This window comes from Procambarus clarkii, chromosome 92 (genome assembly GCF_040958095.1).
Source record: "Procambarus clarkii isolate CNS0578487 chromosome 92, FALCON_Pclarkii_2.0, whole genome shotgun sequence".
Taxonomy (NCBI): Eukaryota; Metazoa; Arthropoda; class Malacostraca; order Decapoda; family Cambaridae; genus Procambarus; species Procambarus clarkii.
The window spans coordinates 334,183-360,507 of record NC_091241.1 but is presented as its reverse complement, the minus strand read 5'-3'; the positions used below and the strand labels follow the sequence as shown (position 1 = coordinate 360,507).

Sequence of the window (26,325 nt, the reverse complement as noted above, 5' to 3'; positions counted from 1 at the left end):
TGAAAAAGCAGCACAAATACAATAGGTTGACAAACAGTGTTGATTAAAAAAAAAAAGAAAATAACAGACATGGGTTGACAATAGAGGAGTGAGGTAGATTACAGGGAATTTATTAGGTAGTGTTTAGTTTTTATCTTAAACTGGTTGAGAGAGGTACAGTCTTTAACATGGTTGGGAAGGTCATTCCACATTCTGGGCCCCTTGATTTGCAGAGCATTTCTAGTTTGATTAAGACGTACTCTAGGAATATCAAAACTGTATTTATTTCTGGTGTGGTGCTCATGGGTTCTGTTACAACCTTCTATGAAGCTTTTAAGATCAGGATTGGCATTATAGTTTAGCGTTTTATATATGTATAATACACATGAGAGAATGTGCAGTGACTTAATATCTAACATATTAAGAGATTTGAGTAGGGGTACCGAGTGATGTCTGGGGCCAGAGTTGGGTATTGTTCTAATAGCGGCTTTGTGTTGGGTAATTAGAGGACGTAAGTGATTTTGGGTAGTAGAACCCCAAGCACAAATACCATAGTTGAGATAAGGATAGATAAGGGAGTAATAGAGAGTCACCAGGGCAGGGCGTGGTACATAATATCTGATCTTAGAAAGAATGCCCACAGTTTTTGAAACTTTTTTTGATATATTTAGAATGTGTCCCTGGAAATTCAGCTTGTGGTCAATGAGAATGCCAAGGAATTTGCCATCTAATTTGTTACAAATTTGGGTATTGTTTATTTTGAGATTTATAAGACTAGAGGATTTATTGCCAAACAGAATATAGAAGGTTTTGTCAATGTTAAGGGTGAGTTTGTTGGCAGTTAGCCAAAGATGGACTTTATTTAGCTCAGTATTTACTGTGGCATTTAGAGCAAGAGGGTCAGGACTGGAGTAAATGAAGGTTGTGTCGTCAGCAAATAGAATTGGTTTGAGGTGTTGGGAGGCATTTGGAAGGTCATTAATGTAGATGAGAAAGAGGAGAGGGCCAAGTATGCTGCCCTGAGGAACACCAATGTTGATGGGTAGGGTGGGAGAAATTGTATTATTCACAGAAACATATTGGAGCCTGTCAGTAAGGTAGGACTCGAGGTATTGTAGGGAGTGTCCTCTGACTCCATAATGATGTAATTTACGAAGAAGGTTATGGTGGTTGACAGTATCAAAAGCTTTACGCAGGTCCACAAATAACCCAACAGGGAACTCCTTTTTATCAAGAGCTGTATGAATCGAGTTAAGCATACTAATAAGTGCATCGTTAGTGCTTTTTTTGGGTCTGAAGCCATATTGGCAAGGGCTAAGTATATTGAGTTTGGCTAGATATGAGTAAAGCTGCTTGTATATAAGTTTTTCAAAAATTTTTGACAAGTTTGGCAGGATTGATATAGGTCTGTAGTTGTTAACATCTGTGGGGTCACCACATTTGTGGACAGGCGTTACTCTCGCTTTTTTTAGAACATCTGGAAAGGTTTGGAGTTCAAGTGACTTGTTGAAGAGCAAAGCAATAGCAGGGGCTAAAGATCTGGAGGCTTTTTTGTAAATTAAAGTTGGTATCTCCTCAAGGGCACCAGACTTGGTTTTAAGGGAAAGGATTATCTCATTGACGTCAGTGGAGTTAATAGGCTTTAGGTACAGAGACTGTGGATAGTTACCTGTGAGATAGTCCCTAATGTCAGTACTGGAAGATGGAATATCATTTGCAAGGGATGAACCAATGGAAGAGAAGAACCTATTAAACTCAATAGCAGAATCAGAGGCTGAAAGCTGACCATCGTTATTAGACAGGAGAGTCGGTTTGTTATTTAAAGATTTCTTTGATCCCAATATTTGTGAAATTGTGCTCCAAGTTTGTTTAATGTTGCTCTTTATTTGAGTAAATTTATCTTCGTAGTAATTAGTTTTGGCTCGTCTAATTATCTTAGATAGCAATAATGAGTAATTCTTTGAGAATTCTTTGGAGACAATTCCTAACCTATACTTCTTCTCAAGGTCGTGTTTTTTGTTAATGGATTTCAGTATTCCCTTTGTAAGCCAAGGATTGTTAAGCCTTTTGCTTGTGACTTGTTTTGTAAGCCTAGGACAGTGGGTGTTATAAAGGCTAAGAGTTGTTTGTAGAAAAGATTGCACTGCTAGGTTGATGTCCCCTATGTTACCTAACTCGGACTCCCAGTTGACATTATCAGCAGCAGTTATAAAATTGTTTATAGCAGTTTCATTGTGCAGCCTAAAGCTTAACTCCCTTGTTTCTAGAGGTGGTTTGCTAATGTTAGTTAAGAGAAATGTGGGGTAGTGGTCTGTAGTGCTATCGGTGATTATACCTGAAGTAAGCGGAGAGGTTATGTTGGTCCAGATGTGATCTAGAGTCGTGGCAGTGCTATCAGTGATTCTAGTAGGTCTAGTGATTAAGGGTATGAGGAGGCAGGAATTCATACAGTTGAGGAAGCTAACAGCAGTAGGGTGTTCTGGCTCGCAGAGGTCAATATTAAAGTCCCCTGCGATAATTAGGTGGTTTTTGTTCAGTCTGTTATCAAGTATTAGATTTCTAAGGTTTGAGTTGAATCCAGACACATCAGTGTTGGGAATTCTATAGACTGCACCCACAGACAGGACAGACTCGGCACCCTTGACTCTGAAGCTGGCGAAGATATACTCCCCATAGCAGTCTCTAGTTCTAATTTCTTTTAAGCATGTTAGTTCTTGGTGGTAGTAAAGAGCAGTGCCACCACCTCTCTGAAGTTGACGACAGTTGTGAATTGCTGAGTAGTTAGGCATGTTAAAGAGTTGAGTAGTATCCTCTTTCAACCATGTTTCAGTAAGTATAATAAAAGAGAATTTGTTGCCAATAGTTTCAATCAAGGCACTAACATCATCGAAGTGTTTACCTAGGGATCTAACGTTCAAATTGATTACAGAGATATTGTGATTATGAGATAATACATTGTTTACATCATGTGCTGCAAAATATCTGCAATTTAGATCATTAAAGTGATTATTGTCATAGATAGTGGATAAGAGGTTAAGTTCAGGGTCTATACTTGACTGCATAAAAAAAGCTGATTGTAGAATCAGAAATAAGTAGAAAAAAGCTATAAAATAGGGAAAAATATATACACAATACTGTACAAAACAAACACAAAAGGGGCTTACAGGGGTACAATGGAGTAAGGGAGTATGGCTAGGCTAGGCAACCTAGGCAATTAATGAGATTAAAGAAAAAACATGTAAACATGGACTATACAAAACACAAGAAATGGAAATACAAAACAAAAAATATAAGCAAGACTAAGCAATACAAAAAAAAAAAAAACAAATTGAGCAAAAATGAGGTAGATTGCTTACGAGTACTCACAGGTACACTGTAAGTAACAATTTGCAATTTGAGATGCAGGCAAAGCCAGGGGTACAATGGAGTAAGGGAGCATGGCAAGGCTAGGCAACCTAGGTAATAAATGAAATCAAAGAATGTTGAATAATAAACATAGGCAAATTTAAGCTAATGATTAATAACTATAGATAGTTCAGTAATGACTGTATAATTAAAAAGACCTGAAGAACTACTTAATAACTCAATTAAATAATTTCGGTAAATGACTAGGTAAGAGTAAGTTAAAAATTAAGTCAGAAAATGAACCAAGGAGACTTAGGATACCTAGCCTACCTAACATATATATTATATATATATAAATAAATAAATAAATAAGTAATTTAAGCTTTGTTAATCTTTCTTCATATGAAAGATTTCTAATTTGGGGAATTAACTTTGTCATCCTATGCTGGACACGTTCAAGTGAATTTATATCCATTCTATAGTACGGCGACCAAAACTGAACTGCATAATCTAAATGGGGCATAACCAGAGCAACATATAGCTGAAGAACATCACCAGGTGTCTTGTTACTAACGCTTCGATTAATAAATCCCAGTGTCCTATTTGCCTTATTACGAACATTCGTGCATTGATCCTTTGGTTTTAAATTCTTACTAATCATAACTCCCAGATCCCTTTCGCAATCCGACTTCGCAATCTCAACACCATCTAACTCGTATCATGTAACTCTATCACACCATTAACTAGCCTCAAAACTTTACATTTATCAGCATTAAACTGCATCTGCCAAAATATATATATATATATATATATATATATATATATATATATATATATATATATATATATATATATATATATATATATATATATGTCGTATCTAGTAGCCAGAACTCGCTTCTCAGCCTACTATGCAAGGGCCGATTTGCCTAATAAGCCAAGTTTTCATGAATTAATTGTTTTTCGACTACCTAACCTACCTAACCTAACCTAACCTATAAAGATAGGTTAGGTTAGGTTAGGTAGGGTTGGTTAGGTTCGGTCATATATCTACATTAATTTTAACTCCAATAAAAAAAAATTGACCTCATACATAATGAAATGGGTAGCTTTATCATTTCATAAGAAAAAAAAATAGAGAAAATATATTAATTCAGGAAAACTTGGCTTATTAGGCAAATCGGGCCTTGCATATTAGGCCAAAAAGTGCGTTCTGGCTACTAGGTACGACATATATATATATATATATATATATATATATATATATATATATATATATAATATATATATATATATATATATATATATATATGCAACAATGATCACAAAAACACTGATTCAAGTATGCAGAATAACCACATATGAAAAATAGAAAATGCTTAACGCGTTTTCGGCTAATTCGCCTTCATCAGAGCAAAGTAGAATGAAGATAAGATTGCTGATCAGACCTTTATATCCGCCTGGGCAGATCACCTGACCACCAAAAATAAGCGGAGGAAAGGAATTATAAGAAAGAAGGTAACTGCAGAAGGCCTATTGGCCCATACAAGGCAGCTCCTATTAATATCTCCAAGTGCCATACGTGTTTAAATGATTGCTATATTGTTTTGACGTGCTATATTGAGGCTTAAATAGGGATCCAATATAGCACGTCAAAACAATATAGCAATCATTTAAATACGTATGGCACTTGGAGATATTAATAGGAGCTGCCTTGTATGGGCCAATAGGCCTTCTGCAGTTACCTTCTTTCTTATAATTCCTTTCCTCCAATTATTTTTGGTGGTCAGGTGATCTGCCCAGGCGGATATAAAGGTCTGATCAGCAATCTTATCTTTATTCTACTTTGCTCTGATGAAGACGAATTAGCCGAAAACGCGTTAAGCATTTTCTATTTTTCATATGTGGTTATTCTGCATACTTGGATCAGTGTTTTTGTGATCATATATATATATATATATATATATATATATATATATATATATATATATATATATATATATATATATATATATATATATATATATATATATATATATATATATGTCGTACCTAGTAGCCAGAACGCACTTCTCAGCCTACTATGCAAGGCCCAATTTGCCTAATAAGCCAAGTTTTCATGAATTATTTGTTTTTCGACTACCTAACCTACCTAACCTAACCTAACTTTTTCGGCTACCTAACCGAACCTAACCTATAAAGATAGGTTAGGTTAGGTTAGGTAGGGTTGGTTAGGTTCGGTCATATATAAATAAATAAATATAAATAAATATAAATATGTTTATTCAGGTAAGGTACATACATACAAGTGATGTTACATTAATGGATTGATATATAGATAGAGCTAGTACATACAATGCCTAAAGCCACTATTACGCAATGCGTTTCGGGCAAGAAAAACATTAATATCTAGAACTTAATACTAATTGAGCATAAAGAATAAAAAGTGTTGAAAACAAATACAAATAAAGATAAAAAAAGGGGGAACATGACTGAAAAAGCAGCACAAATACAATAGGTTGACAAACAGTGTTGATTAAAAAAAAATATAATAATAATAAAATAAAATAACAGACATGGGTTGACAATAAAGGAGTGAGGTGGGTTACAGGGAATTTATTAGGTATTGTTTAGTTTTTATCTTAAACTGGTTGAGAGAGGTACAGTCTTTAACATGGTTGGGAAGGTCATTCCACATTCTGGGTCCCTTGATTTGTAGAGCATTTCTAGTTTGATTAAGTCGTACTCTAGGAATATCAAAACTGTATTTATTCCTGGTGTGGTGCTCATGGGTTCTGTTACAACCTTCAATGAAGCTTTTGAGGTCAGGATTGGCATTACAGTTCAGCGTTTTATATATGTATAATACACAAGAGAGAATGTGCAGTGACTTAATATCTAACATATTCAGAGATTTGAGTAAGGGTACCGAGTGATGTCTGGGGCCAGAGTTGGTTATTGTCCTAATAGCAGCTTTGTGTTGGGTAATGAGAGGACGTAAATGATTTTGGGTAGTAGAACCCCAAGCACAAATACCATAGTTGAGGTATGGATAGATGAGGGAGTAATAGAGAGTAACCAGAGCAGGGCGGGGTACATAATATCTGATCTTAGAAAGAATGCCAACAGTTTTTGAAACTTTTTTTGATATATTTAGAATGTGACCCTGGAAATTCAGCTTGTGGTCGATGAGAACGCCAAGGAATTTGCCATCTAATTTGTTACAAATTTGGGTATTGTTTATTTTGAGATTTATCTGATTAGAGGATTTATTGCCAAACAGAATATAAAACGTTTTGTCAATGTTAAGGGTGAGTTTGTTGGCAGTTAGCCAAAGATGGACTTTCTCTAGCTCAGTATTTACTGTGGCATTTAGAGCAAGGGGGTCAGGACTGGAGTAAATGAAGGTTGTGTCGTCAGCAAATAGAATTGGTTTGAGGTGTTGGGAGGCATTTGGAAGGTCATTAATGTAGATGAGAAAGAGGAGAGGGCCAAGTATGCTGCCCTGAGGAACACCAATGTTGATGGGTAGGGTGGGAGAAATTGTATTATTCACAGAAACATACTGGAGCCTGTCAGTAAGATAAGATTTGAGGTATTGCAGGGAGTGTCCTCTGACTCCATAATGATGTAATTTAAGAAGAAGGTTTTGATGGTTGACAGTGTCAAAAGCCTTACGCAGGTCCACAAATAACCCAACAGGAAACTCCTTTTTATCAAGAGCTGCGTGAATTACGTTAATCATACTAATAAGTGCATCGTTAGTGCTTTTTTTGGGTCTGAAGCCATATTGACAAGAGCTAAGTATATTGTGTTTGGCTAGAAAAGAGTAAAGCTGCTTGTAGATTAGCTTTTCGAATATTTTTGACAAGTTAGGCAGGATTGATATAGGTCTATAGTTGTTAACATCAGTGAGATCACCACATTTGTAGACAGGGGTTACTCTTGCTTTTTTTAGAATGTCAGGAAAGGTTTGGAGTTCAAGTGACTTGTTGAAGAGCAATGCAATAGCAGGGGCTAGAGATCTGGAGGCTTTTTTGTAAATTAAAGTTGGTATCTCCTCGAGGGCACTAGACTTGGTTTTAAGGGAAAGGATTATTTCATTGACATCAGTGGAACTAGTAGGCTTTAGGTACAGAGACTGTGGATAGTTACCTGTAAGATAGTCCTTAACATCAGTACAGGAAGATGGAATATCATTTGCAAGGGATGACCCAATGGAAGAGAAGAACCTATTGAACTCAATAGCAGAATCAGAGGCTGAAAGCTGACCAACGTTATTGGAAAGGAGTGTTGGTTTGTTATTTAAAATCTTCTTTGATCCCAATATTTGTGAAATTGTGCTCCAAGTTTTTTTAATGTTGCTCTTTATTTGGGTAAATTTATCTTCATAGTATTTAGTTTTGGCTCGTCTAATTATTTTAGATAGCAATAACGAGTAATTCTTTGAGAAATCTTTGGAGACTGTTCCTAGCCTATACTTCTTCTCAAGGTCGTGTTTTTTGTTAATGGATTTAAGTATTCCCTTTGTAAGCCAAGGATTGTTAAGTCTTTTGCTTGTGACTTGTTTTGTAAGCATAGGACAGTGGGTGTTATAAAGACTAAGAGTTGTTTGTAGAAAAGATTTCACTGCTAGGTTGATGTCCCCTATGTTACCTAACTCGGACTCCCAGTTGACATTATCAGCAGCAGTTATAAAATTGTTTATAGCAGTTTCATTGTGCAGCCTAAAGCTTAACTCCCTTGTCTCTAGAGGTGGTTTGCTAATGTTAGTTAAGAGAAATGTGGGGTAATGGTCTGTAGTGCTATCGGTGATTATACCTGAAGTAAGCGGAGAGGTTATGTTGGTCCAGATGTGATCTAGAGTCGTAGCAGTACTATCAGTGATTCTAGTTGGTCTAGTGATTAAGGGTATGAGGAAGCAGGAATATCTACGTTAATTTTAACTCCAATAAAAAAAAATTCACCTCATACATAATGAAATGGGTAGCTTTATCATTTCATAAGAAAAAAATCGAGAAAATATATTAATTCAGGAAAACTTGGCTTATTAGGCAAATCGGGCCTTGCATAGTAGGCTGAGAAGTGCGTTCTGGCTACTAGGTACGACATATATATATATATATATATATATGTCGTACCTAATAGCCAGAACGCACTTCTCAGCCTACTATTCAAGGCCCGATTTGCCTAATAAGCCAAGTTTTCATGAATTAATGTTTCTTCGTCTACCTAACCTACCTAACCTAACCTAACCTAGCTTTTTTTGGCTACCTAACCTAACCTTACCTATAAATATAGGTTAGGTTAGGTTAGGTAGGGTTGGTTAGGTTCGGTCATATATCTACGTTAATTTTAACTCCAATAAAAAAAAATTGACCTCATACATAGAGAAAAGGGTTGCTTTATCATTTCATAAGAAAAAAATTATAGTAAATATATTAATTCAGGAAAACTTGGCTTATTAGGCAAATCGGGCCTTGAATAGTAGGCTGAGAAGTGAGTTCTGGCTACTAGGTACGACATATATATATATATATATATATATATATATATATATATATATATATATATATATATATATATATATATATATATATATATTATATATATATATATATATATATATTATATATATATATATATATATTATATATATATATATATTATATATATATTATATATATATATATATATATTATATATATATATATATAATATATATATATATATATATATATATATATATATATATATATATATATATATATATATATATATATATATATATATATATATATAATTTTATCTAAATGGTTACAGTGCAGTGGTGGTTGTTGTATGGACAGCATCTCGTGACAAGGGGAGCCATAAGTTGAAGCTGTAGAGTGCAGATGGTGGCAGAGATGATAACGGCTGGTGTCATCATGCCTGTATGGTGGACAGCTAGGTTGAGGCAATTCAGAGGAGGTGATGCTACTAGTTGAGTTGTGGTGAGAAATGATCTCAATGCTATGATCAGATGGCATTATATTCCTGTCCATCTGACTTGTGTTGGATCACCGCTGCTCATTGATTGGTTGATGAGAAACTGCTTGATCCTGGAAAATGTACGGATGTCGTTTGTAGCATGTCTGCATGGAGCAGCAGCTGCATTTTAATGTGGTTGCTACAATGCATTACTCACTGAGGTAAAGTAATGTGTTTGTAGATAAAATAATGTGTGTATGGTAATTCACTTTGGCATAACCTGACCACTGTCAAGGATTGTGTGCACTAGGAGGAAAAATAAATTACATGTTCATCTCACCAGGTTGAAGGAGCAGATGGAGAAAAATACCTCCAGCTCGAAGACTTACTGAGTAACTATGCTCTTCCCTGTGTAATGGATATTAAAATGGGTGTTCGAACATATCTGGAGGATGAGCTGGCTAAGGCAAGAGAAAAACCTAAATTAAGAAAGGTAAGGAATTTTGAATCTTATGAAATGGAAATTATGTTGTACTCATTATTCCTTTTTATTTACCTATGCATTTATACTATCTTATTTGCTTTGTCATTTGATATATATATATATATATATATATATATATATATATATATATATATATATATATATATATATATATATATATATATATATATATATATATATATATATATATGTCGTACCTAGTAGCCAGAACGCACTTCTCAGCCTACTATGCAAGGCCCGATTTGCCTAATAAGCCAAGTTTTCCTGAATTAATATATTTTCTCTAATTTTTTTCTTATGAAATGGTAAAGCTACCTATTTCATTATGTATGAGGTCAATTTTATTTTATTGGAGTTAAAATTAACGTAGATATATGACCGAACCTAACCAACCCTACCTAACCTAACCTAACCGATCTCTATAGGTTAGGTTGGGTTAGGTAGCCGAAAAAGTTAGGTTAGGTTAGGTTAGGTAGGTTAGGTAGTCTAAAAACAATTATTTCATGAAAACTTGGCTTATTAGGCAAATCGGGCCTTGCATAGTAGGCTGAGAAGTGCGTTCTTGCTATTAGGTACGACATATATATATATATATATATATATATATATATATATATATATATATATATATATATATATATATATATATATATATATATATATATATAATTATTTTTATTATAAAATTAATTAATCATCTGTAACATAAAATTTTTCCATCATGTAGGATATGTATGAGAAGATGATACAGATAGACCCTAAAGCTCCCACTGAAGCTGAGCAGAGAGCAAAGGCAGTCACCAAACCCAGGTTAGAGCATCTGTATATTTTGATACAGTATACACTGTATATACTGTATATATAGTATATATATATTTTTATGTATAACCCAGGTAGGGTCCTTCTGTTGCAGAGTTCACTTTTTCAACCTCTATGGAGTGCGTAGCATTTTACCTAACACAATTTTTTTGTTCTTTCACTCTTACTACAGTATTTCTCAACCTTTGTACCCATGAAAATAATTGCAGGTTGTACTTTTAGATAAACTAGTATCTCATTGAAACCTTTAAAACACTGAACAATTTGGAGGATGCTGATCCAGACCATTTCTTTAAGTTCTTCATTTCATATCAGGGTTGAGAGTAGTATGAGAACATAATATTCACCTTACATACCACTCTTTACTCTCTTATTTCACATTTCTAGACACCCTTTTTCTGGGGGGGGAACTCTGTCGGCTCCCTGAAGCTATCCAAACTGATATGTGCTTTAATAGTTTGGAGTCATCAGTCACTTGGAGTTCATGGAGTTCAGTCATTGAGAGCTCCCACACTCTAGGTCTCCCTAGGCCAAAGATTGACCTTCCTTACGATGCAACCCACAGCAGTTGCATATCCCCTTGGTGCTTATTTACTGGTAGGTGTACAGAGTCATCAGGTGAATAGAAGCATGACCATACGTCCCCCATCCTATTTCAGAAATGATACCCTAACCAGTGAGACATCACGTAACCCTGTTCTATGCCGATTTCAACATTAAAAACCTCCCTTACTTCTCCTTCTACTCTCACACATGCTCTTCTATTCATATAAGAGATTTTAATTCTGTAGTAAACTCATTTCCACTTCATATACCTTTAACACCTTCTACAATGCTTCATGATCAATCAAGTCATAAGCTTTTTCTGGATCTATAAATTCAGCACATAACTTTCTCCCCTTTACTACAAACTTTCAACAACTATTTTAATAGTAAAGACCTGATTTGCTCAGTCCCTCCTTTTCCTATTATAAACCTACCCTGGTCCTTCTTTATTCTACTTTATCTCAATCTCTTAATTTACACCGTTGCATCTACTTTTCTTGGGATATTCAGTAAATTGATCCCCCCGACATTCCTCACTACAACTCTTCCTTATACATACGTACCACAATGGCCTAAGTTGAGATCTTCAAAATACAGTACTGATCAAGTTGGAAAATATTAATCTAAGCTACCTCTTTAAAATGTCTTGCGTAACACACAAAGGGCACCAGCTTTAAGCTCAGCGAGCCACAATGCAAGACAGACAACAGGAGATGGTTTTTCAACTATAGGATAATAAATCAATGTAATAGCTTCCAAGCTGAAGCTGTAAATGCCAAGGCAATACACAATTTCAATACTTAACTGAAAAATTCCTCAAAACTAGTGAGAAGACCATTTACAAGCTGCTGGCTACTCATCCCCATCCAAGGCAATTGTGTGTGGCTGGCATTTACAGCTTCAGCTTGTAAACTATTACATTGATTTATTATCCTATAGTTGAAAAACCATCTCCTGGTCACTAGAGATGGTAGTCCTCGGGGTTAAAGAAGTGTTGAGAAGGATAGTATGCATCACTGAATGGTACAGCTGTTGTTTGCAGGCTGTTAAAGTATTGCTGTTAACTTTTCTGTGGAGAGGGAACCTGTACACACATACACACAAGATGAACAATGAGGTAGCAGTGAATTGGCTTGAGGGGGAGAGTGGCTTGTTGTGGAGAGGAGCAGGTCACATAATGATGTAAGGCTAGGAGTGAGGGTGGCATGGTCTGGCATGAATCATGAATTGTAATGTGAATATTTACGGAATTTTATTCCCATTATCTGTCGTTGGTTCCCTAAGGCGCATTGCACACCACCCGTCAAGCACTTCAAGGCGCGTTGCGCAATACAGTGGTTAAGAAAACTAGGTGGATGTGCAGTACAAAGATAATTACCTGAGGGCTGATAACACTAATGGCCTCAATGAGGATAGGAAGCCGGTGGCTTGATGGAGGTCCCCCCATTTGCCTTGATCTTTACCAGTTGTATTTTAAAATTTAACAGTTTTTTGGCATTTATGGTTTTGGCAGGTAGGCGGTTCCATGGGTAATGCACAATGCCTTTAAGATGATTGCATCTACTTTGGTCTGTGTTCTTAACTCACAATCAGAGATCCTGTACTTGTTCCCTGGGCAGGACAAAAATGGTTTTGTGTACAATTCCTTTCACCTGATGCATCTGTTCACCTAGCAGTAAATAGGTACTTGGGAGCTAGGCAACTGTTGTTAGGTTGCACATGGAGGGACTTCGATACAAATCAAAGTACAGACTTATTATCCCACACAATGGATATTGGTATACATTTAAATAATACAGAGTATGTTTGGTACCAAATTTGGAAATTCTTATATTCATTAACGTTTTATTTATTGCAGGTATATGGTGTGGCGTGAAACAATATCGTCTACAGCTACTCAAGGCTTCCGAATAGAGGGTGTGAGAAGAGGTGACGGAACTTCCAGTAAAGACTTCAAGACAACACGATCAAGAGAACAAGTTCTATCAGCTCTCAATAGCTTCTTACAAGGCTATCCTCATGCTGCTGTAAGTTGAGTTTTATTGTACAGTATATGGCTAGAATTATTTTACTGGTTGACAATAAAATCCTTTTTGGTGACTTGATTTGGGTGTGATAATATGGGTGGTATGGTATCAAATATGTATGGTATGAAAGTCAAATACTGACATTGTCAATACTGTATTTGTCAAGTAATGGGTTTACTTAGGTTTTGACCATTACCTTCTTTTCCTTATAGTCAAAGTTACACTTGATTAGCCCAAGAGTTTGATTAGATTATCTGATTGCTGCACCCATCTGTTGTGCAACTTTTAATGAGTGATGGATTTTGACTTCAAGGTCCTTAATTTTCTTCATCAATCTGCTGTAATGTAATGTTATTAATTCGGCAGTCGTGGCATGGGTTGTTATGCCCCACATGTATGGTCTTGCATTTGTCGATATTAAAAAGCACTTGCCAGTCTTCTGACCATTTGTGAAGTTTCAGCAGATCTCTTTATAAGTCTTCAATATCATTATCATTTCCCACTTTACCATAAATATTTGTGTTATCTGCAAATTTGATGTTGTTTGTAATATTCTCATCTTTGTCACTGATGTACAGTATATGACAAAAAAGGTAGGTCCCAAAATGAACCCCTTGTGGCACTCCACTTACCACATTTCTCCATTCAGATTCATTTCCATTTAGCATGACCCTTTGTTTTCTTTACTTCAACCGTTGTTTTATTCATTCTAATATTTTACCATTTATTCCATGGGCCTGTAATTTCCTTGCCAGTCTTTCATGTGGTACTGTACCATATCAAAAACTTTAGCAAAATCCATGTATACTACACATGTACTGTACTATGTAGTATACATCCAGTGGATGTATACTACATCCACTGGAAGGCCTTTGTCTGAGTAGCTGGTTACCATTTCCAAAAAATGTGAGCAAGTTTGTAAGGCAGGATCTGTTTTTAACAAACCCATGACAACACCTAAAGACTCCTTAACTTCTTGTGGGTATGACAACTTCTAGAGATTGCCAGAGCACAAGCTTTTTTTTATATTTTACACTGGCTAATAAACCAGAGATGTGTTTATTAAGTCCTTTTCCTGTATCCTCTCCCACCAGACAATTAAAGCAGCCTTGGATCCAGGTCCAGCTGCGCCTGTTTACGTCCCAAAGATTAGGCATACTAGTACAAGGTTGTGTAAAGTGAAAGGGAGGAAAATTAGAAAAATAAAAAATAATCTGGAAGTGGATCCGTATGTTCACAGTTGGAAAGGTTGATGTACTTGGATGTAATCAAGTTGATAAACAAGAAGCATAAGATAAGTGGTCTCAAGATTATAAATGGAATTAGGGAATGAAAACTCAAGGGACAAGATTTTAATGAGTGATGTAAATGGGTTGGTGATGCTAGAAAAACCCTCAGAATTATTTGTTTAGTTGGATGGGGTGCCTGTATGTTTCAGACAAGGATATGTTGAGTATATAGAAGATGAATGTCATCTGATGGACTGGACTGAATTTTTTTCAGTGATGTTGGCCCTCACATAAATTCAGGTTAATTCATAAATAGCCAAGCTGTGTCTGGGATTCTGGTATGTGAAAGCTGCACTGATCAGGCTTAAACTTGGCTATGTTCTAGGAAAAGCCAGACATAACCTGAAAGCCAGACAACCTGGTTGCTTCAGGTTGATCACCTGGAGCATCCAGGTGGTCAGCTCTCGGAAATAATTACAATATCAACGACAGTAATAATAATACGGTAATAATAGACAATAAATTTATCTGAATTTACCTGAGGGCCACCATTTCTAGTGGCCTTATTGGGAACAAGAAGCTTACAGTTTGTCAAAGGTCCCTCTGTTATTCCCTTAGGGAATATGTGCATTTCTATGGGCCATTGCTCCCCGTGCCTCTGTGAGGGGGCCAGGTTCTGGCTCGTGGTCCCCAGTAGGCTAGAACTCCACCCACATTGACTGATGCAAAATAGTTAGGTACATATTTATATCAGCCAAGGATAGCTCTGGGGAGCCTCGGGGACTCACCCAGAAAATGGCGTTTCATTACATTCAATGCTGTTTTTTTTTTTATCTTGGTTTTGTGATGACTTACTATAGATAATGCAGGTTTTTACAAACTTCTCCTTGTCAAGTTTGTGAATTCGTGTTGTGACATATCTACAAGCTTCTTGCATGTTTAATGCCTCATCTTTTTTCATAGCTCTCGATTTTGAGGAATGTAATTACCTAAGTGTAGTTACAGGATGAGAGCTACGCTCGTGGTGTCCCATCTTCCCAGCACTCTTTGTCATATAACGCTTTGAAACTACTGACGATCTTGGCCTCCACCACCTTCTCACCTAAACTGTGTGTGTGTGCATGTGAACCATAAGTAATTACCTAAGTGAAGGTAATTACTTATGGTTCACATGCACATACTTTAGTCCTCAAAATCAAGTGATAATGAATAGAAGTAAATAGGAGCAGTTTACCAGGAGGACATAAATTAATTAATTACTATTAACTTTTGTGACAATTCATGTGGCATACTTAACTCTTATTTTGTAAATAGGGTGAAACTCTGTTGTGAATATTTTGGCCGAGAGTGGTGAAACTGAGTGTGTGAGATACAAAGGGTTGTGTCTCATTTTGTGTAATTGTATAGCCATTGTTTTTCCATTCCTCCATGGAGTGGAAAGTGAGAGATAAGGACACCTATTTCTTTACCCTTCCACCCCATAAAAGTGAGAATTAGGGCAATGATAATATATAATATGTAAATCTTGAGCTAATAATGTACTAATGTTTAAGTCATACATCCATCATAGTGGTTGCAAAATTTAGGTGAGTATTTTGTCATGTATAAAAAGGAACACAAATCTTAATGCATTTGATCAATCATTTCAGAGTCGCTACGTCCAGCAACTGAAATCAATTAAAGCCACACTTGAAATATCTCCCTTCTTTAAAACCCACGAGGTTAGTCATTTGATGATGTTTTTTTGAGTATTATGGTGACATTGAGTTTTAAGGTTTGTTATCTTGTTGATATACTGTAAATTTAAGTCTTAGGTGTGGTACTTTAAGAAGACCACTTTGTCAATTGAGTTATGCACTCTTCAGTTAAATGTTGGTAATTTGGTGAAAATCTGTGGTTTTGATCCTTTATTACCTTTTCATTTAGATATGTCTTTCGAACACTTTACTGCAATAATCCCAGTTGTTTAACACTTTGTTGTTAATGTAGTGATTCCTCCTGTGAGCACTTTTATTTAAAATTATCCCTCCATTAAACTCTTTACTGTAAGTAATCCTTGTTTGAGCACTTTACTGTAGGTAATCCTTTGTTCATCTGTTCATTGTTGAACATTTGATTTGTTCATTTGATGCATCACGCTATTGTGATTTCTGTGTGTAATTAGGTAATCCATGTTTGAGCACTTTACTGTAAATAATCCTTGTTTGAGCATTATACTGTAAGTAATCCCTCTTTTGTTGTGTCTCTCACTGTTTTTCAATGACAATTCAATGTACCCATCAATTTGCCAAGCATTTAGGAACAAAAATTTAGTACAAATTCGTACAAAAGAAATGGACTTTTTAAATTTGAAAAATTAAAATTAAAGCTGATTGGTTTGATATTAGCAGGAGATTGTGTAATTACCAAAATGTCAGATGTAAGGTTTGTACGAGTTTTGGTTTAGTTCATTTAGTATGCACCCCATACCCATCCTGTGGGTAGTAGTGGAAGGATTTGGGTGTACTCATGTCGGAAAACCTTACCTTTAAAGAACATGATGAAGTAGCCACTATAAAGTTATTAATTAGCCTTGGTTTAATGCGCTGCTTGCTCAGTGTCCGACCCCGGGGCATTTTCCGAGGTACTGCCTCTTTCAGATCAGACTGGTTCGGTACATGGCTGGTTTGGTCTTCTCCTCCGCTCTTCACGTCTGGTCTTTTTGATGCGGGTTTATCACCATTTGTATGGTGATAAGGTGGCTTCATTAACAGTGCGAGCTTTGTCTCAGCATCAGTATAAAGTTTCCAGGTGTTCTTTCTGCCATTTTCTCTCTTCATGGTCGTCTTCTATTTCTGATTGGTTGTTTTATCCTTTCTTTCTTGGCTTTTTCAGGACTGTCATTTGATGCCAAATACTGTCGCTTCATATCATGTCGCGCTAGCGAAGCCGCCTCTACTTGCGTTCAGGGTGGATGGCACTTCTGCCCCGTTTCACAAGCTTTCTCGTGCTTTGTTTCATCTCAGGCCTGCTCATGCACTACCTAAGCCATCCTGGTCCTTGGACAGGGTGCTCTCCTTTCTCTCTTCTCCTCAGATCGTGGTGGCCCTTTCGGTTCCAGATTGTTTTTCTAAGGCTCTCTTTCTGTTGGCATTGGCCTCTGAGGGTCGGGTCAGTGAGCTTCATGCTCTCCTCCGGTGCAGGAATTTCTGCTTTTTCGGGCCTGGTGGTCAGTTTGTTCGATTACAGCCTTCTTCTTCTCTGGTGAAGTACAAGACGGACGTTTTCCAGAGGGGTCCTTGGGTCATTGATGCTTGGTTTGTCATGCCAGGGGTGCATCATGTGTTGTGTCCAGTTGAGGCTCTTCGCCGTTACCTGTGCGCCTCGGCTTCGGAGGCCGGGGAAGCACTTTGGGTTGATCCGGTTTCCCTCGTTCCTTTTTCCAGGGCTCGGGTGTTCCACGTTATTTGCAGGGTTAAATCTAGTCAGCCTGCAGTCTATCCTCATGCCCATGATGTGCATAAGTTTGCTGCTTTGGCTGCCGTCTTCGGCAACATGTCTTGGGTTGACATTCGGGTGTGGGGATTTTGGAGGTCGAACAGGGTCCTGGCCTCCCATTATTTGGTCAACATTCCTGGTCCTAGGCGTTTGTGTGTAATTACCTAAGTGTAATTACCTAAGTGTAGTTACAGGATGAGAGCTACGCTCGTGGTGTCCTGTCTCCCCAGCACTCTTTGTCATATACAGTAATGCTTTGAAATTACTGACGGTTTTGGCCTCCACCACCTTCTCGCCTAACTTGTTCCAACCGTCTACCACTGTTTACAAAAGTGAATTTTCTTATATTTCTCCGGCAGCTTTGTTTCATTAGTTTAAATCTATGACCTCTTGTTCTTGAAGTTCCAGGTCTGAGGTGCCCATATCTTAAGAATCACATCAACATACTGGAAAAGGTGCAAAGACTTGCCACTAAGTGGCTCCCAGAACTGAAGGGCAAGAGCTATGAGGAGAGGTTAGCAGCATTAAATATGCAAAAACTAGAAGATAGATGAAAAAGAGGTGATATGATCACTACGTGCAAAATAGTAACAGGAATCGATAAAATTGATAGGGAAGAATTCCTGAGACCTGGAATTTCAAAAACAAGAGGTCATAGATTTAAACTAATGAAATAAAGCTGCTGGAGAAATATAAGAAAATTCACCTTTGTAAACAGAGTGGTAGACGATTGGAACAAGTTAGGTGAGAAAGTGAGGGAGGCTAAAACCGTCAGTAATTTCAAAGCCTTATATGACAAAGAGTGCCAGGAAAACGGGACACCACAAGCGTAGCTCTCATCCTGTAACTACACTTAGGTATTTACAGAAAACCAGCATTGAATGTATTGAAATGCCATTTTCTGGGTAGAACCCTGGAGACTCCGTGACACCCTCCCTCCGGTCGGCGGTTTTTGTTCTGTTTAGTCAGTCCCTGAACTAATGATCCGGTGGCCGGCTCGGTGGGCCATGATCCCTCCCTCTCCCCTCCCGGGGAGGAGGGGGGAAGGAGAGTCAGCACAAACGAGCATGGTGTGATGACATGTTACTTGTTTTTATGGGTGTCTAACCCTGGTCGATGGCAGACATGAAAACTTTCATACAAAGGAGTTTCATAGATCATTGCTCTCTGCGCGTCTCTGAGGGGACCATGTTCTGCCTCAGGGTCTCTGGTAGGCATAACAACTCCATGTGACTGAAGCCCCATAATAATAATATTAGCTAATATCAGTCCAATAGCTCCAGGGAGCCTCCAGGGCTCTACCCAGAAAATGATATTTCATGACATTCAATGCTGGTTTTTTATTTTTATTTTATTTATATATTCAAGTTCTTACATTCTTGTTCAGCCACTAGCATGCATAGCATTTTGGGCAAGTCCTTACTCCTATGTTCCCCGGAATATGACTCGCCAAATCGTTTAACAACCAGATACCCATTTTACTGTTGCGTATACAGAGGCTACAATTAAGGATTGTTAAGGTGGCCCAGTAAATCCTCCCCCGTCCAAAATACGAACCTAGGACAAAGTGCTTGCAAAATGCCAGGCATTTATGGCTTCGACGGGAAGGCCAAAGCTTATGATATGTTTATCCTTCACATTGCCCCCCCCATCCAGTTGGCAGTTGTGGAAAGGTTAGTCACCCAAATTTACTACCTACAGTTAGCAAACTGGGTATATTTTGCCAAAATTGTTGGTACAGTAGTACATAATTTTTTAATGAAATATTTACACATTTCATGTACATTTCTTATAGAGTTGTTTCTGAATTTACACATGTTTTTGCATTCCATCATATAATGACAGAGGGTGTGCAAATAATTTTGTTGACACATTTTACATTTGGTCAGGTTGACATCAGCAGGCACTGCAAATTCCCAGAGATACTTATAGCCGAGTCTAAGCTAAGCAGTAGTAACATCTAGGAGTCTGCTGATTTTATTGGACGAGCCATAGATGTAAGGCTCTTCTTGCATGATAGTATAATGATAGATGGATTTATTTGTGTAGATTTCACTTTGCCTCAGATCTACAAAGTTTTGTTGAAGTTCTTCATGTATTATTGCTCTCAGACTGCTTGTAATCAACTCCTTCTGTGAAAGCAGATTCTTTGTTTAACACATCAGTTCTATCATACATTTGGAAGCCAACATGAGATGGAATCCACATGAAATGGCCTCTGTTACCATCATTAATAATTTTATTATACACTCAATTTATGTCTAGCTTCAGACACAACCATGTTACAATTATGTCTTTAAGAGTTAAGCACAATTAAGGACGATTTAATACATCAAGTTTAGAGACTTGTACACATTTAAATACAAGAAGTAAGGCAAATAGTTTGGTCTGAAATGTAGAGGCCCAGTTTATATAAATAATATGGATTTCCCCATTCAAAATACAAGCCATCACCCATTGTCGGGACAACTGTACAGTACTTCCAGCTGCACCCATGTAGCAGTGTAGGGAACAATCAGTGTACATAATTTGAGAGAGAGAGAGAGAGAGAGAGAGAGAGTGAGAGAGAGTGAGAGAGAGTGAGAGAGAGTGAGAGAGAGTGAGAGAGAGTGAGAGAGAGTGAGAGAGAGTGAGAGAGAGTGAGAGTGAGAGTGAGAGTGAGAGAGAGTGAGAGAGAGTGAGAGAGAGTGAGAGAGAGTGAGAGAGAGTGAGAGAGAGTGAGAGAGAGTGAGTGAGTGAGTGAGTGAGTGAGTGAGTGAGTGAGAGAGTGAGAGAGTGAGAGAGTGAGAGAGTGAGAGAGTGAGAGAGTGAGAGAGTGAGAGAGTGAGAGAGTGAGAGAGTGAGAGAGTGAGAGAGAGCGAGAGAGAGAGCGAGAGCGAGAGAGAGAGAGAGAGAGAGCGAGAGAGAGAGAGCGAGCGAGAGAGAGAGAGCGAGCGAGCGAGCTCTGTGGACAACGTACTGGTCTAGCTTAAGGCATTGAGTTTTGTCACAAGACAAAGCTTGGGCTGATTTATAATTTGCTTCTTGGGTGGAAGGGCAGAGATTAAAATTGCAAAGGGGTAATCTCACAAGGTGCAGGAAAGTGCTGATGTTTCTCTCTCTTGGTACAAATTATAAATCTGATACATTCCGAGTTCAGTTCCAGTTTTAGTTATCCATTTTGAACAATCTTAACCTTCAATAAAGAAATTTTGGAGTGTAGTCAATTTTACTGTAATTATTTCATACACACATGAATATCTTCCAATATTCATGTGCTGTACCCAGATTTTGCTAGTGGAGGCTAATAGATCAGCCTTACATTTCATGTTTTCTCCTGATTCCATGTATTGCTGGCCATCCTGTGCAGTGGGGATGCTGGATGAGCTTGTAGCTCATCTAGAAAATTGTGAAGTTGTTGTTTAGTCAGAGTTGATTTGTTTTTGTACTGAGGCAGATGTTTTCTCCCCTGATTCCATGTATGACTAACCATTCTGTGAGATGGGAATATTAGATCAGTCCCCCGCGGTATGGTGGTTAAGACACTCGCCTGGCGTTTCACAAGCACTTTGTCCTGGGTTCATATCCTGGCCGGGAGAGGATTTACTAGGCGCAAATCTTTAACTGTTGCCTCTGTTTAACTCAGCAGTAAAATGGGTACCTGGTTGTTAAAAAAAATTTTTCAAGGGTCATATTCCAGGGAACATAGGATTAAGAACTTGCCCAAAACACTACTCGTACTAGTGGCTGTATAAGAATGTAGATGAACTCATAGCTAGTTTTTTATCTACTCTGTGTAATCTCTCATATAGAATAGGGTAGCAGCACATTGCTGTGTATACCTAGCTTGTTAATTAAAAATAAAAACAGGATGCATCCATGATGACTCCCATGAGGAACAATTTAGGACTTTGTTTACTACATAACACTCGTCAGTCCATTTAAAAATTTAGAAAAACTGGATTGTGTATGGTGAGTTATGCAGCTCTTAAGTGATAATCAGTAATAAGAATAAGAATGATAATTATTGTAATAATAGTAGTAATAATAATAATAAAAATTGCCCAATATAAGAAAGGTAAAACTTGCCCTTTGAAAATAATACTAAGTAGTACAAATCATTTGGAAGAAATCTTGAATAGGGCTTGAGACCTAACAAATTTTGAGGACTTCAGAATACTTTCGATAAGATGGGATCTATCAAAGGCCAAAGGGGGTTGAAAGAGGCATTCCATTAACCAATAATACTGATGAGTAAACCAAATTTGAGGATATTTGGAATAAAAAAAAAACACTTTTAGGATGCTTTATACAAATATGGATTCTATTTCTTTCAAAGTTTTGTAACTAGTGTAATTTCTAAGGCTTGGCAGCCACAGTGCTGTCATCACAGATAGCTACTGTTAATTCACCAGAAAAGGACATTTCATTACACTTCATTACATTTTGTTACATTTAACATGTGATTTTTATGTCCTATTAAATCATATAACCATATATTTTACTGTACAGTACTGTATATTGATAGTATATATCATATATTAATTTTTTCTTCTGCTTTCAGCTTATAGGCAGCTCTCTTTTGTTTGTTCACAATGATACTTCAGCCTTAGTTAGAATGATAGACTTTGCCAAGACCATTCCACTACCAGAAAATGTGCACATAACCCACCAGAGCCCCTGGTCAGAGGGAACACATGAAGATGGGTATTTACTAGGTCTGGACAACCTCATTGATTTATTCTCTGTAATGGAAAAGAACCTAACCACAAATGGTGAAACCTCTAAATCAGTGTCATCTTCCTCTTCTGACAAGACCAACAGCAGCACCACAGGGACTCCTTCGACCTCCGATAAGACGAACAGCAGCATCACAGTGACGTCTTCCTCCTTCGACAAGATGAAGAGCAGCAGCAGCAGCCTCACGGCTATCTCCCCAAGCATTAACAACCTCAGTGCACAAGCAATCAGTACCAAGCCAAGCTAGGTCTGCTCTACACTACAAGTATAAAAGAAAACAATGTACAAATCCTCAGCTCTGTCGTACATTTACTGAAATTGGCCATTTGTGTTTGTGAAGTTGTTACAGAATGGTTGTTGTGTATGTTTTGCAGCTCATACAGTGAGAAAATTATTTCATGAAATGTGTGCCATTATTAAGACATTTCTTAGTGACATCTTAGATAGGTTTTACTGTGATGCAGATATAGACAGTACTGAATATGTGTTTGCTGTGCGGCACTAATGGACCTTGCCTCTTGAAAGGTGTATTTATCCCCATGCAACCTCTTGGGACTAGTCATAATCTTTTCCATATATATTTCAAATAGTCGAGTCCCATCTCCAAATTCAAGGATAGTATTTGTATTTGTGCCTTTTGTGTATATATTTATATATATTGTACATAGCCTTGAATACCTCGTATTATGTCACGTCATGAAGTAACTTGACAGTTATGTTGACTGTTACGACTGAATACTAATGCATAGTGTAATGCATGCTCCGCTGTTAGGAAGCATACCAAAAGTCAGTATCAGTTAGTCAGCTCTATTAATTAATGTCTTGAAAAATATCTTTTGATATTTATTAAAAATGTGTTTCATCATTAAACATTAATTTATTCATGTTAGTTTAATATCCTCTATTAAAGAAGATGTAAGAGCCCTGTTGTTGACTTTTTTTTTAAATGTATGAAGCCTATTTCAGAGATGTTATGTTTTGCCTGGAGGAAGAAGAAAATATCATTCTCATTTTGCTCATTAGACAAACAACCACACTGACATGTCTGAACTCCAGGTATAAATAAAAGGTAAAACATAAGGTAAGTGAACTAAAAGAAAATTGATATAATATGAACCTAACAAGAGATTTAAGTAATGTTAAATATTACAGATCATACTCAATCCTAACAAGAGATTTTGACCAATCTTGTTATGAGTTGGGTTTTTTCTGCTAGTATTTGTCAGAAAATTATCACCAGTTAGCTAACATCAATTACTGTAGTACAATCACAGAAGCTTATGGTCCTAAGAATCACCCAAGGTAACACAATGAATTCACACTGGGAATAAAAACAAAGTTAACATATACCAAGTTGAAGCTACTTTGTTTTTCAGTAGCATAGTATTTAATTGGTTTCAGACCTTCTTGAGGTTATCTTGAGGTTATCTTGAGATGATTTCGGGGCTTTAGTGTCCCCGCGGCCCGGTCCTCGACCAGGCCTCCACCCCCAGGAAGCAGCCCGTGACAGCTGACTAACACCCAGGTACCTATTTACTGCTAGGTAACAGGGGCATTCAGGGTGAAAGAAACTTTGCCCATTTGTTTCTGCCTCGTGCGGGAATCGAACCCGCGCCACAGAATTACGAATCCTGCGCGCTATCCACCAGGCTACGAGGCCCCCTTACCTAAAGTAAGTGCTGGAACAGACATCACTGAATGCATCTTGGAACTGGGTGACCATTGTAATGTGTACAACAAACGCCATCTCCTGCCATTCATCACGTCTCAACCCAACCATAGTACCGGATCATGTATTTAATAGCATTATTTGTATTATTACTACTGAATCTTGAAGATTTTATTCAGAATGGTCATCTAATCTGAATTGGCTAATCTAGGATTGGAGTTTGTTATTGTTCTAATTGCCAATTTATGTTGAGTAATAATAGATTGTAGGTAATTTTGGATTGAAGATCCCTAAACACATTCCATGATACTGTATATGGAGAACTCTATCAACATCAGAGGCCCGAGACTGTTCAACACGCTTCCACTACACATAAGGGGCATAACTGGCCGACCCCTCACAGTGTTCAAGAGAGAACTGGATAAACACCTCCAAAGGATACCTGATCAACCAGGCTGTGACTCATACGTCAGGCTGCGAGCAGCCGCGTCCAACAGCCTGGTTGATCAGTCCGGCAACCAGGAGGCCTGGTCGACGACCGGGCCGCGGGGACGCTAAGCCCCGGAAGCACCTCAAGGTATGGATAGATAAATGATTAACAAAGGGTTACCAAGGCAGAGCGAGGTACGTAGTATCAAAGATTTTATAGAGAATGTTTCTACTGTTTTAGAATTTTTGTATTTGTTTATTTTTTACAGTACAGTATATGGCAATTGAAATTTAGTTTATTTATGTGAACAACAAGGAATTTTCCATTTATTCTGCCCTCATTTTTAGCATTTTTAATTATTACTTCAACTTAATTTGGTTGACTTGTTTCTAAACAATATGTAACACTTTTTTAATTTTTATTTATTTTATTTATTTATTTATTTATTTATTTATTTATTTATTTATTTATTTATTTATTTATTTATTTATTTATTTATTTATTTATTTATTTATTTATTTATTTATTTATTTACTTATTTATATACAAGAAGGTACATTGGGTTTATGAGAGTACATAGCATTGATATTTTTACATTATTGTAAAGGCACTAACACACACAGCGTTTCGAGGTAGAGATCTTAAGGGTGGGTTTGTTAGTAGTCGGCCAAATGGAATCTTTATTTATTTTTTATTCAGTTTTCACTGTGTCAGAATAAGTGGGCTCGCATTTTAGAAAATGAAGGTTGTGTCATCAGCAAACAGAATGGGTATCAGGTGCTGCAGGTCATTTGTAAATAAGAACAGTCTCCGTGGTGTAGTGGTAAGACACTCGCCTGGTGTTCCGCGAGCACTATGTCATAGGTTCGTATCCTGGCCGGGGAGGATTTACTGGGCGCAATTCCTTAACTGTAGCCTCTGTTTAACGCAACAGTAAAATGTGTATTTGGATGAAAAAACGATTCTTCGCGGCAGGGGATCGTATTCCAGGGACCTGCCAGAAACGCTACGCGTACTAGTGGCTGTACAAGAATGTAACAACTCTTGTATATATCTCAAAAAAAAAGGAAAAAAAAAAAAAAGTAGTGGACCATGTAAACTAACCTGCGGAATGGTAATGTTAATTGGCGGTGTGGGAGAAGTAGCATCATTCATAGAAATATACTGGTGCCTGTCACTGAGGTAAATTTAATATTATTGAAAGGAGTGACCCTTGATTCCATAATGTTGTAGTTTGAGAAGATGATTACAGTAGTTAACCCTCAAAGGCTTTACACAGGTCAATAGATAGACCTATAGGGTACTAGAGAGGATGGGGGGGGAGACAGGTTTGATTGATTGCTGCCGCCGGAGGCAAGTAGTTTATTGTGCACCCCATATTCATCCTGTGAGCAGTAGTGCAAAAGGATTACAGAGGGCACAAAAGGTCTTTATCAGATGATTATTACATTAACATTTTCATCTATCCTTCACACCTTATAATTACAGTGTCAGCTAGTTACAGAGAATGTTCTATTTCACGAGCTATATATTTATATTAAATCATTATACATTAATGGTAGGTCTTATTGCTAATACATAATTGTTTGAGCAATGAAGATGCAATTATG

The 26,325-nt window shown here is 37.2% G+C and overlaps 1 protein-coding gene across 1 annotated transcript in view; it reads left to right on the top strand.

Annotated features, from left to right (window-relative positions):
• The window catches only part of IP3K2 (Inositol 1,4,5-triphosphate kinase 2), a 391,647-nt gene extending 368,149 nt beyond the window's left edge, over positions 1 to 23,498 (top strand). The window contains exons 5-9 of the mRNA XM_069319095.1: positions 9,638 to 9,787; positions 10,527 to 10,609; positions 13,023 to 13,191; positions 16,070 to 16,141; positions 22,441 to 23,498. Coding sequence (XP_069175196.1) covers positions 9,638 to 9,787; positions 10,527 to 10,609; positions 13,023 to 13,191; positions 16,070 to 16,141; positions 22,441 to 22,863 — 897 coding nt within the window. The 3' untranslated portion in view covers positions 22,864 to 23,498. The remainder of the gene's footprint in view (positions 1 to 9,637; positions 9,788 to 10,526; positions 10,610 to 13,022; positions 13,192 to 16,069; positions 16,142 to 22,440) is intronic.
• Positions 23,499 to 26,325: the final 2,827 nt, after the last annotated feature.